General features: G+C 37.6%; 2 protein-coding genes across 10 annotated transcripts in view; one reads left to right on the forward strand and one right to left on the reverse strand.

Moving 5' to 3' along the window:
* adcy2a (adenylate cyclase 2a) overlaps positions 1–13,194 on the forward strand; it is a 57,377-nt gene that overhangs the window by 679 nt on the left and 43,504 nt on the right. Inside the window, exons 2-5 of one of the 9 annotated variants that reach the window (XM_025911413.1) lie at positions 1,912–1,987; positions 5,458–5,550; positions 5,647–5,696; positions 11,058–11,255. In XM_025911413.1, the coding sequence (XP_025767198.1) occupies positions 5,469–5,550; positions 5,647–5,696; positions 11,058–11,255 (330 nt within the window). In that variant the 5' untranslated portion in view covers positions 1,912–1,987; positions 5,458–5,468. Of the gene's footprint in view, positions 1–1,911; positions 1,988–5,102; positions 5,697–11,057; positions 11,256–13,194 lie in introns of those variants that run through there. The other 8 variants (XM_025911412.1, XM_019364789.2, XM_019364788.2 and 5 more) reach the window with 8 other exon arrangements.
* LOC109204221 (dynein heavy chain 5, axonemal) overlaps positions 6,242–13,194 on the reverse strand; it is a 57,804-nt gene continuing 50,851 nt past the window's right edge. Inside the window, exon 5 of the mRNA XM_025911419.1 lies at positions 6,242–6,299. Within this exon, the coding sequence (XP_025767204.1) occupies positions 6,295–6,299 (5 nt within the window). The 3' untranslated portion in view covers positions 6,242–6,294. The remainder of the gene's footprint in view (positions 6,300–13,194) is intronic.

Here is a 13,194-nt window from a genome sequence, read left to right on the forward strand (position 1 = left end):
TCAGATACTTTCTCTCAACACAGCTGCTTCTGGTTCAGCTCCAGCTCTCGTTTGAAGTTTCTTTTAGGTCAGGATCTTTGGTTTCCCACAGTCTTTTAATCGTGCTTGTCACAGTGTTAACATTAGGAAACTTCTCCTGACAGATAACACCCTCAGGGTTAGCACTGTTGACATCCCTGATGCATCTAAAGCTTTAAGACAGGTGGCTCTCTTTATACTGTCTATAGAGAGATTTGTTTTCCTCTCTGTTGGTCTTCTGCACTGGTGGTTAGTTGTGGTTTATTCTGCAGAAGAAAGAGATCCAATCCCCCCTGCACAAATATTGCTGTCCTCCTCAAGGCCTTTTGATGTGTCACCTCTGGTAACGCCCCCACAATCCAGCACTTGTGCAAACAGAATGAGTTACCCTGTGACTGATATATTTTTGGTCTTTTTTTTGTTTTGTTTTTTGTTGTTTTTGACTGAAGTATTTTTGGAGTATAGAGTTTACTTTTGTATTATTGCACACAATGTATTGATACAACTAACTATTTAGATACAAAGTCCGAGCACACCATTTGGAAACCACTGATGTCGAATTTGATCCCAGAAAGGCAGACTGTAACTCTTATTTTGAAAGCGTAACAATATGAGTTTAGGATGCCTACCTAAAATAATGATTTGTGATGTGTAAATGCCATTTATATGTCAAGACAAAAATGAGAAATAGCCTCATAAACTATTTTGTCTTTTTCAAACCTTGTTACAAAGAGCAGAGGCAACACTAAGGTGTTATTTGACACTATTAGTAATATTGTTACTCCTGCTCCACCTGCTGTCCCTATTTGTTTTTTTCAAATGAAGAGTGAGATTTTTTTAAGAAGTGAAATAATACTTGTCCATCAGCATCTTCATTGTGTGTTCCTGCATCAGCTCAGCCTGTCATTTCAGAAGGTTTTTCACCTGTTTCTTTACCCAAGATGGTAAAATTGGTTGACTTACTGAAAGATTCCTCCTGCTCTCTCTCCTGTTTCACTCTATTGGTCCCTGAGTGCTCACTATAATCAACACATCACTGGTCCCTGGTCAAATTCCTGCTTATTTTAAGAATTCTGTTATCCACCTATTTAAAAACAACAACAACAACAACAAAAATCAAGCTTGACCCTTCTCTACTTCTCTTAGAAAAGCAGCTTATAGCTGAGTTTGACAAATACAATATTTTTGATAAATTTCAATCTGTCTTTCATTCTACAGAAACAGCTCTTCATAGTGTGTCCAGTGGCATTTTGTTGTAAAGTGATGCAGGAGAATGTTTCGTTTTGCTGATGTTAGACCTTACCTCTGCTTTTGATATTGTTCACATTTTGCTCAAGAGGCTCAGATATTGGGTGGGTGTATCTGGGTCTGCTTTGCATCAATTCTACCTGAATGATGCTTTTCTGTGGCTGTTTCTAAGTACAGGTCCTTTTCCACTTCTCTTATATACAGTGTGCCACAATATTCTGTTTTGTGGCCTTCTGTTCCCTCTTCAGCACATTTTGAGCACCTTTAAGGACATTTCTTATTACTGCTATGCAGATGACATTCAGTCTTATATCTGATGGGACTTCATTTTGTCTTCAACTCAATGAAGGAAAAGCTGAAGTCCCTGTTTGTGCCCCTGACAAATTTTCTACCTAAAGGCCCCTTGCCTCATCTTAGACTGTCAGAGCAGCTGGTGTATCTCTACAAAAACTAAATAGAAAAAAGAGGAAACTCAATATTTTTGCGTGACCACCCTTTTGCTTGACGTGAAGTTGAGGTTGCCAATCGATATTTAGTGTCATTGTCATTGTCATGCAGGTAGAATGGTCCCTGTTCTCTTTAGTTTAAGATGCAGTGCACATGTTTTCCAAAAACAATTTCAAATTTTGATTCGTCTGACCACAGAACAGTTTACTACTATGCTTCAGTCCATTTTAACTCCTGGCCAGTGAAGATGGTGAAATTTCTGGATCATGTTGAGGTATGGCTTCTTCTTTATATTCAAGAGCTTTAAAATGCATTGCCTGTAAAAACAAGAACTGTGTTCCCAGACACTGATTTTGACACTGATCATGACATTTCATTGATATGACCGAATCATGCCCGTTTTTAATGCAGTGGTGCCTCAGGGCCTGAAAATCATGAGCATTCAATATTGATTTTCAGTCTTGTGCCGTGCACAGATTCTCCAGATTCTATAGTACATATCATCTTCTTTTGATTGTATGTACTGATGAGATATCAAAGATGATGAGATATTTATGATTTAATGTCAGAAGATTTTTCTGAAATTGTTTCACAATTTGGAAATGCAGTTTTTTGCGGGTTAGTGAATCTGCAGATTATGACTCGCTTTTCCAGTCTCTTGTTTTTTTGGGGGTTTTTTTGAATGAGGAAATGTTTTTTTTCCTAAAATCGTATGTTTACTCATTTTAAAAACTTTGTTTTTTATACATATATTCCACTCTGAATAACATATGGATTCATGAGCCTCGCATTGATTTTCTTTTCTTTTTTTTTTTACACTTTATACATTGTCCCAACTTGTGCAGAATTGAGGTTATAAAACAACAGGAATGTTTTGGTCAAAGATAAATTTCATTTTTCCTACATAAGCTCCCGGTGTCACCTACAGCACATGGCCATATCAAACTGTAATAATGTTACTGAGAAAAGATGAGTGAAAGAAGAGACGGGATATAAGATGGTAGCAGAAAGTAGGTCAAGATAGAATGAGCTCACCAACTGGAGGCATGATGGGGGGAAGAGGGAAGAAAGGGAAAATAAAAGGCATGTGAAAAGGGAACCTGAATTGTGATGTGGAAAAAAAAAAAAAAAAGAGGAAGGGATAGGAAAATATTGGATGAAGTAGGGGAACAGAAGTTGAAGCTCACAAAATGGATATACATTTTTATACCCTGAAAAAGGATAGAAATATGAATTTGAAGGAGAGAATATCTAAGGATTTCTTTGGGACATGATGGGGAGAGGATGAAAGGTGCGAGGTGGAAGAAGGGATTGGAATGCAGGAGCAGAGGCAGCATACTTGTGGAAAATGAGCTGGGAAAAATCTGGGTATGAAATAAGAGGTGAAGGCAGAGATGAAAGCTAAGAGAAAATGGGTGAATAAAATGATGCTATGATGTGCAGGTACTGATGAAGATGAGCGAAAAGAATAGTTCAGCAAAGAAAAGCAGGGTGGCTGTGGTTCAGGACTAATCAAAGCCCCATGTTGCAGGCAGGATACTAGTGCAAGATATTTAACTCCAAGCTGAGCACTGTAAAAATGTGAATTTGTTTTATAAAAGCACTTTGAGGGATAAATTCCTGTCCATTTATGAGGGAGGTGTAGCTAAATTTTTTTAACCACTGCCCACAAATATTTGCAATGGAAGCATTACTGCCACTCCTACTATCTCAGCTTCATTTGGAATGAACCAGTATCATGTTTTCCCGTCTGCACATTATCTCTAAATTAGCTTAATTGGTCACAATGCACTCTATCCGTATAACAATATTAAACTAAATTATTTATAAGGAAGCAGGAAAAAAAGCTTTCATTTGCAGGATATTAAATCATCAATTAATAACTGATTTATTGTTATGTGTAGCTGATATCCAAACATGGAACTACAGTGCAAGAACTATTCAGGTTTTCTGTATTGATGACAAAAGAGGTTTTGCATGGGTCTGCTATAGCTGTTGCGGCTGGTACATACTGTGGCTCTCAAAGCCGTGCCTGGATGTGCCTGAAATTCTTAAACTGTTGAATCAGATATACTGAAATTTGCCAGTTCTGATGTGTTCACAGTCAAAGCTTCAAGCCTTAAACATGGAAGTTGGTGGAACATCTTAACAGGTTAGCCTACTGTTTTAAGATTATGTGGCAATGCTGGTTGTTCAGCTACAATACGAACTGTCAGATCCTTTTTTCTAACAATAGAATGCAGATACAGGGAAAACAGCTTTGATACTTTGTGATTTTTTTTTCCCAATTGGAGCTGAGCTTTGTAAAATAAAAATATATAATCAGTATGACTTAGCAGTCTCCATTTGGTCAGGCAGTCCCAGAGTTGATAAAAATGTGAGCTGAACTCTTCAAACATAAATGTTAAATTGTTAAAATTGAAAAATGTTAGTAGCTTACATATAATTCTTTAGTAATGATAAATTATTTTAGGGCTCCTCAATCAAATCCAAATAATTCAAAATCGCATCACCCATTTCATCTCCAAGACCAAATGTTTTCATTATTTTCTGTTTTGCAGTTGAAAAATGTTACAGTCACATGCTAAACCCTTCAACATTACATAGGGTATATTTATAGTTTTAATATTCAAATTATATATTTTTTCTGCAATAATATGTTGTTTTCCTGTGCAAACTCAGCCAACAAATGAGGTTGTTCGGGTTTTAGGGGATTAGAGGAACCTGTCATGATTTACTCATCTTTGTAATGACAGTGGTTTGGCCAGCACCACCTTTCAGTTGCCCTGTGTGTGTGTGTGTGTGTGTGTGTGTGTGTTGGCATTTGTGCATGTGCATCATTGCAGGAGTATGCACACAGGATTTGAGGAGATGCCATGTATGTACAAGTGTGTCAGTTTTCAGTTTTTCTGGGCAGGCACATCATTGCTCATACTCGTAAGTCCGATTATGCATTGATAACAAATTTATTTGGCTATTTTTTAACCTCAACTGAGGTTCTGTTTTGTAATCTGCAGCTGAGGAAAAAAAATGCAAATATGCATGTTTTGACAAATGTGTTATTTGCTTGGCTATTTATTAAGTAAGAGAGGCAAAGGGGATAACTGAAAAAGAATTGATTTAATGATATGGTTTATCGCTGCTCTGAAAATCATAATCATCGGGGTTAGAGCTCTAGGACTGGGCTCAAACCCATGTTATTACAAATAATACCACATAATGCATTCTCCATAAATGTCAGTTTCTCTGCTCTTTTCATTTTTCTTCTCTTTCATTCACTTGCTGACTTTTCCCTGCTGCTGCACCTTCTTTTTCTTTCTCCCCTCCCCCTTAGCCCTCTCTCCCTCCTCTTTCCCTCCACTTCCCTCCCACTTTTCTCTCTCTCACTCTAAAGAGCACTCACTGCCTGCACTTCTCTTCATTTTCCACCCCAACATGTTGGCAGGAGGAGAAAGAGGAGGATGTTGCGCTCTACCCTTGGTGCGTTTTTGCCACCACTCCGGCCAGCGCACACTGCCTCTGACTCAGACTCAGCCTCAGCTTTCAGCCGTCCCCGCCTGAAAGACTTGAGAGGGGAGGTGGAGAAGGACTCGAAGACCAAGCTGGAGCTTAGGAGCTCTCACTTCAGGGTCCTCAACAGGAACAACAACAGCAGGAGAACAGAAAAGAGCAACTGCTCCTCATCTGTGGTGGAAACTACTCATACCTCAGCAGTGACCACCTCCTCTTTTTCCTCCCTCTCAGCTCCAAGATCCATGTGGCAGGAGGCTATAAGGAGAAAGCGGTATCTCCTTGACCGGACAGGGGAGTCTGAAGTAAACAGAAGAGGAGGTGGTGGTGAAGTGAAGAGAAACAAGTCCCCAGACTGGCTGTATGAATCATACTACTGTATGAGCCAGCAGCATCCTCTGATTGTGTTTTTGCTCCTCATAGTGATGGGTGCCTGCCTGGCTCTGCTGACTGTGTTCTTTGCTTCAGGACTGGTAAGCTGCTCATTCAAAACACACAGAAACAAACACACACACACACAGACTTATGTATGTGTAGGAAATGAATATTAAATAGTTACATTTATTGAAGTGGATGCAAGCCACATACTGTATAATGTATATATTATATAATGTATAGTATACATCCTATAGGTATTCATGCAAATGGGGCCCACCGAAACTGACTACACACACAGTTTGTTTGTACATACATGCCTAAGTTGTCACAGCATGTCTTTATTGCAAAACTAATGTGAGGAGAAGGGTGAGATAAAAGTGAGAGGGGATGCAAGGGTCTTAGTTATTTTATGAGCTCATAGCTGCAGAAAGATCTGTTTCCTTATTTCACTATTTTCATGGAGCATCTTTTCTGGAAAAATCTGAAAATTCATAAAGTGAAAAAAATGCTTTAAATGGCACAATATAAGTGTTTATGGTCATTGGCTCTGCTTCCATTTTTGACTGTCCTTCATTAGCTTCTTACCTTCATACCGTTATACATCCAAGAAGACGAGGACTCTTTAGACATTGGCCGAATCTAGAAAAGTGTCTCTCTCCTACTGTCTCTGCTGTGTCTGTTGTTTTGAAGTGATCAGTCTAAAACATACAAAGACACAGTATTGCATAGAAAGCACTGGCTCACAGAACACATATCACATAATATTTAGAAAGTCTTGCGTAGTATCCGACAAGCTCACTAACATGTGGTTGGAAAGTCAGCTGTTGCAGTTCCTTGCATGGACAATCAGTTCGTATGAAACAAAATCATGAATGTCTGATTAGGTAACAAATGACACATCAAAAAGGCTGAAATCTTATGAGCGAGCATATCATAATCTGGAAACTTTCACATTTTTAGTTAATAATGTTTTAATAATGTTATATACATTTTTAATTGTTGCATGTTATAATATTTGTGGTATCCATGGTGTGGGATGAGGTGAATGTGTGTCCTAAAATGAAAAAATGATAGATTTTTTCTAACATTAGTTTTTATTTAACTGTGAGTAGATATTAAAGCATGTAGATGTTGTGCAGTTCACATATCACAAACATCACTATTTTATAGTTCAGAAAAGGTGTTAGCTTTCAGTTGAGGCTCATACCTAATTACTGAAACAATAACATTAGCAGATTACCAGGATTCAGCACTATCAACTAAGACTGGCTGACACTGCAGCACAGTGTAAAGCTTCAACCAGCTCTGATGGGATGATAATGGCTCTGCCTTTACGTTATTAAAAAGACCTGTGCTCACAATGCTTTTCTTACTGTACTAGAGTTACAGCAAAAACACTGTCACTCTTTTGTCAACTTGTACTGTACAGTACAGTACAGTTAAAAGCAAAAAAAGCACATTAAAATATTGAAAAAACATATAAAAAACATTTATTCAGTGAAGGAAAGGTAGTTTTATTACTAAAATAGGCAGTACATTGTGTTTGAAAATGAGAACTGCAACAAAATACTTGTTTAAAAGCTGTGAAAAAGTCATAAAGATAGGTAGGGATTTACTACTCTGTGAGAAACTGCTTTACATTAATTTAATGGTACAATAATTCCAATGGGGATAATATACTTGCAAACAAAAGGTCTGAACAGCACTATGACTTACAGATGACTACAATGAGCAGTTTCCTACAGTTAGTTGGTGTGTTATCTGAAATTTAAAAATGTAAGATTTTGTTCAAAAACCATGGATGGCTCATTCTCTATGCTATAGAGAATAAAGACCGTCTGGCTTGTTCTCAGCTCAAAGTTCAAAGGTCAGTTTCCTTGATGCAATCTTGGTAGCATTACTCCACATTTCATAATTTTTGGAGAACATCTTGCTTATTTCAGCAAGAAAAACAGCATTTCACATTTTCCATCAGCATGACTGTGTAGTAGGCGAACAGGTGCTAAACTATACTGTCTACAGTCGACTTATAGTGAAAACACTCATGGCATTATGTAATGAAAAGAATGGCAAATATCAAGCAATAATATGGGAGCGTTTTGCTTTCATAACAGCATTTGGTCCCCTCAGTATCCAAACACTTAGCAAGGTGCTGTTAAAAGAAGAGGTGATGTAGCACTGTGGGGAAATAAGCCTCTATCTCAGGTTTTTAAAACATGTTGCTGGCATCAAATTTAAAAACAGCATTAGATATATTATAGTTGTACTGTTATCAGTTAAATATATGCTTCAAAATTATGTGTGAACTTCAGAAAGGTCGTGCAGGTCGTATACGGTTCGCTCTTTCTTTTATCTTAATCAAGAATAATTTTAGAATAATAGATTTATAGTTTGACTCCTAACCACTGCTGAAACAAATCATGATACAAGTTTTCCAAACTAGATTATAAATATTATAGGTACACTCTCTTGTAATAGTGATGTTATGGGTTTCCACATGGAGAGATATTAAGGTAGGTGGTCATTCTTAAGTCTCAGCCTGAAGGATAACTTCATCTTGAACTTATTATTTAACACAAATGTTCAACTAGATCAAAGTATTGAAGTATTTTTAACCCCATGGTAAATGCGCCTAAAACCATTAATAATTAACTTAAAGCAAGAAGCATAAACCAGAACCAACCAAGAGTCTTTGGAAACTGTAGTTTTAGGAAAACAGTTCTATTAAATACAATTAAAAAGATATTTGTTAATGTTTTTGTTTATAATGTTTTTGTTGGTACACAGTGAAAAATCCTCTCAATAAATCTTTTCCTGCCCACTGCTCAGACTATCTGTTTCAACATCTTCTGCCTTCTGTTTTTTATTTTTATGTATTTATTTATATATATTTTTCCTCTATCCCTGTGCTGGATATGCATGAATTTTCTGATTGCTATTTTTTTTCTCCATCATCCCGTTCTCATGCCATCTATCACCTCCTCATATTTCTGTCTCTCTTTTTATTCATATCCCATCATCCCTCCATCCTCCTAGCTGGCTGACCTAAATCCTGTGCTGTTTTGGAGCTCTGCTCTGGGCGAGACAAACTCTATGTGGCTTTCTGCAGCCACACACATCCTCTCATGTCCCAGTGCATTGACTGCGCATGAGAAAAAGACAGCGGATAGGTGGGGGTGGGGGGGCTAAATAAGGAGAAGGAGAGAGCTACAAAGAGGATAAATGCAAAGAGAAGCATTGTTAAGCTAGCAGAATAACAGGTCACTTTTGAAAGAGTTGATTGAAAGAATAAAAATTGTTTTAGTAATTACGCTGCAGTAAATGAGAAGTACACATTAATGCCTTTTAAATTAACTGTATGAGTGACTATTGTTTTTTACGCACTAGTTAAATGAGAATTTAAACAGTCTTAATTGTTGCTGTCAGTCTGGATTAGGTTTTGCTTCATATAGTGGATATTTTTTATTTTTAAATGTGACAATCGTGTCCATGGATGAGGAAGCTACTTTATGAGGTTCTCTTAATATCATCGCGTCTGTGAATTACTAACTCTGTTTTTAAATTAATATATACTGAACTGACATTGAAAACAATTACTCATTGAACTCAAAGAAGATTGATTTATCTCAAATGTTGGAAATGTTTTACAGATTTCATTTCCTCCAAAGCAAAATATGATATGATATGACACATCAGCCTCCATGTCCCTGTCCTGACCCTCTTCCATCCCCCGTCATACCACTGTGAAACCACTGATGGGATGAAGTCTGGCAAAGCCTGGCAGCTCGTGTCTCACTTTAACATCCTATCCTCTTATGTCCACCTTGGAGAAGCTCTTAAATATTTTATCAGAACTTACATATCTAAGTGTATTTAAGAAATTAAACATACCTATAATGAATACTTCAGCTAATTACTGGTTAACGACTTTTGTATCTGTTTTTGTCTTGGACCGTGTAACATCCTGTCACTCCAATTTATTCTATCATTGCACACTGAGAAGAGGATATGACAGGACATGGATGCATGTATTGTTATTGAACAGCTTATTATCTATAATATAATAACACAGTCCTGTGAAAAAACAAAGTACACCCTTACTGCTTCCATAGGAATCAAAAGTACATAGCAGTCAGGCGCTGCTAATCAAATGCACTGTTTTCCTCCTCATCGTCAAGTGTGACCACCTCTATAAAGTTTGGAAATTGGTGTGTGTTGCCACAATCTTCCCAGGAGTTAATGTCCCAGAAAATATATCCCAAAGACTGTGCAATGCTCAAAGAAACTGCAAAAAATTCAAGAGCGACATCTCAGCCTCTACAGGTTCAGTTTGCATGTTAAATGTTAAAGTTCATGACGGGACACTTAGAAAAAGACTAAACAAGTATGGCTTATTTGTAATAGTTGCCAAAAAAGTGCCTCTGAACAAAAAACAGCAAGATTTATTGAACAAGTTATTTCTGGTGAAAACCAAACACAGCATTCCAGCACAAATACTTCACCAGCTGCCAAGCACGGTGGTGGAGGGCTGATGATTTGGACTTGTTTTGCAGCCCCAAGACCGGGGCAGGTTCCACTCATTCAGTTAGTCATGAACACGTCTTTATAGCAAAGCATTTTGGAGTGAAATGTGATGCCATCTATGCAATGGCTAAAGCTTGACCAGAAGGGCCCTGCAAAAGGACAATGATCCTTTGCACTGCAGCAAATTTATAACAGAATGGCTGAAAAAGAAAAGAATTGAGGTGTTGCAGTGGCTGAGTATAGAGCTCAATCCAACGGAATTGCTGCAGAGAGCTGTGAATAAACACATACCTCCAAAACCTCAATGAACTAAAGCAATGTTGTAAGGAAGGGTGAACCAAAATTCTGATCCTGCTTTACAGAAAATTATTACTGTAAGTTTTTGCTGCCAAAGGTGGTTCTGCAATTCACTGAGTCATGGGGTGCACTTAGTTCCCACAGGTCTGCATAGAAACTTGTGAACTCATGATTTATCCTTTGGGGGCACTTAGTTTTACTCCTTTTTTTTTTTTCCTTTTAGGTTATTAGCATTTTGTTTGGTTTGGCTTTGTTTTTTCTCAGTCTTATTCAGTTTACCAGGAGCTGTGATACAGTGTTTTCTTTAGGCTGACATATTTGTATGTAAGTGTTCATTTATATCCACCATCCCTAGTTAGTTTTTATGGCAGGCGTGTACGTTTACATGCACACATCTGCCTCGGCTGCTCTATTTTTAGAATATTAAGGCAGAAAGAGACAGGGAAATGTTTTTTATTACAAAGGTTGTTTTGTGTCCTCTCAAGAAATCTGCCCTTTGAATTTGTAGGAAAGGGTATTTTGCTCCGATTATTCTTCAGTTGTCTGATAAATTCACTTCCCTCTTAAAATGTCCATCCACATGTCTCACTTTTTCTTTCTGATGCTCTATTTTTTTTTATTCTGTCCTTTTCCAGAACATTGCGGACCATGTGGCCTTTGTAATCACTGTACCCACGGCACTGGCCATATTCCTGGCTGTATTTGTGCTTGTCTGCATTGAGTCTGTCTTCAAGAAGCTTTTACGTGTTTTCTCCCTGGTCATCTGGGCTTGTTTGGTTGCCATGGGTTACCTTTTTATGTTTTCTGGAGGGATCATCTGTCCGTGGGATCAGGTAAGACAAGAGATGAAATTTCTGGCACATTTATTTGTTGTAGAGCATGTTACATGTGTGTTTAAATGAGGTGATTTATTTGTGTTTTATAGATACTCCTGTGATTGGTTTAGATAAAAATTGATACAGAGATAAGACAAAGCATGATGGAACTTGATCTCAACATCATATCTATACCTAAGTGTGCACAACTGCTCTCTCCTTTTTACTCTCTGCTGATGTAGAGTGTGGTTAGAGAATGTGGAGCTATGTGAAATGTGACACAGGAATGTAATTGGCCTGGTTTAAAAAAATCTTAATCTTTTATTTTATCTGATGTGATTTCTGACCTACATTCTGAGACTGTCTGCCTTTGAAGTTTTACATTCATACATGTATGTTCTTCAGTGCTTTCTGCTATTTAATCATGTTTTGTTGCTTTTTAGTTTTACTTCAGTTTTAATGAGTTTAGCTGATAAACTGAAGTTCTAATACAAGTTCCCATTTAGAGAAATTATATTAGAATGATATTAATACAAGAAAATGACATTAAAGTCTAATCATCTGTTACAAAAAATATAATTATGGAATCTTTGAATGGAAAACCACACTAACTTTCACCAGAGATGAGTTTGTTTATAGATTTCTACTGTAAATAGTATTCAAGGAAGTATCTATACAGTTTACACAAACTACACTAATCTAGAAACCTGGAATATTATTAATTGACTAAGTTTATAGAGTGAACATTATATAAGATTAGAGCTTATAACAAGAGAAATATCCAATTTCTCAGCAATATCCAAAGCCATAGCTGAGCCGTCAGGATCATCTTCTTGTGCATGACTAGCTGGTCTAAGTCTGGCTGATATCTTTAGATTGATTGGTCGCCTTCTGTCTGCTTACGCTTGCTCTTTAGTGATATGCACTGGCTCTCTTTCATTGTGCTAAAATGGCAGTCCTTGAAATTATGTTTTTAATTTTTTGAAGAGAAGTAGCGAAAATCCACACTTAATGTGCTACCTTTAGGCTCGGAAACTGTGGACTCTTGGACCAAAAGCTGTTGAAAACTGCTCTGTCATAGCCAGAGATCTAGTTCTTGTCACCAGCTATGATCCTTCACATGAAATTTGGGTCCTTTTAAAATCACAGATGAACAAGTCTAAGTGGTCATATCACTGCTTCAAGGGACTGATCTAAAAATAGCAGCGGTGCTAAAAGTATCCTGAAGATACATCAAAAGATATCTTCAAGGGAAAACCTGCCAAATTCAATTCCAGTGTGGATTCTGATTTTTAAAGCCCGACTCTCTGAACTTATTCATTACACCTTATATATTAGTGTGACTTTGATGCAAAATGTTAAGCTTGGTAGGTGTCTGGTGTGAAACCTGTCTCTTCTGATCATCCAGCCATTCATACGTACAGAAAAATGCATGTGGAAAAGCCACAGTTGCCCTTTAAACTAGCTATATGTATATAAATGCTGTATACATCACTCAAAAATATTAGAGGAACACTTTTTAATCACAGTATAGAATCAAGTCAGTTAGACCTCTGGGATTAATGTGGTCAGATAAGTAGCAGAGAGGCTGTTTTGATATCAATAAAATTGCCAAGAAGTGCAAGAGAGGGTTTTCAGTTTTACTACTGGTAGCACGAGGCCATACCTGGACCCTACAGAGGTTTCACAGGTTGTCCAATTCCTCCAAGACGGCACATCAGTTCATGCTACTGCCAGATGGTTTGCTGTGTCTCCCAGCACAGTCTCAAGATCATGGAGGAGATTCTAGGAGACAGGCAATTGCTCTATGAGAGCTGGACAGGACTAACAACAGGACCGGTATCTACTCTTTTGTGCAAAGAGAAACAGGATGAGCACTGCAGAACTACAAAATGACATCCAGCAGCCCACTGGTGTGAGTGTCTCTGACCAAACAATCAGAAACGGACTTCATGAA

The sequence above is a fragment of the Oreochromis niloticus genome, linkage group LG11 (genome assembly GCF_001858045.2).
Source record: "Oreochromis niloticus isolate F11D_XX linkage group LG11, O_niloticus_UMD_NMBU, whole genome shotgun sequence".
Lineage (NCBI taxonomy): Eukaryota > Metazoa > Chordata > Actinopteri > Cichliformes > Cichlidae > Oreochromis > Oreochromis niloticus.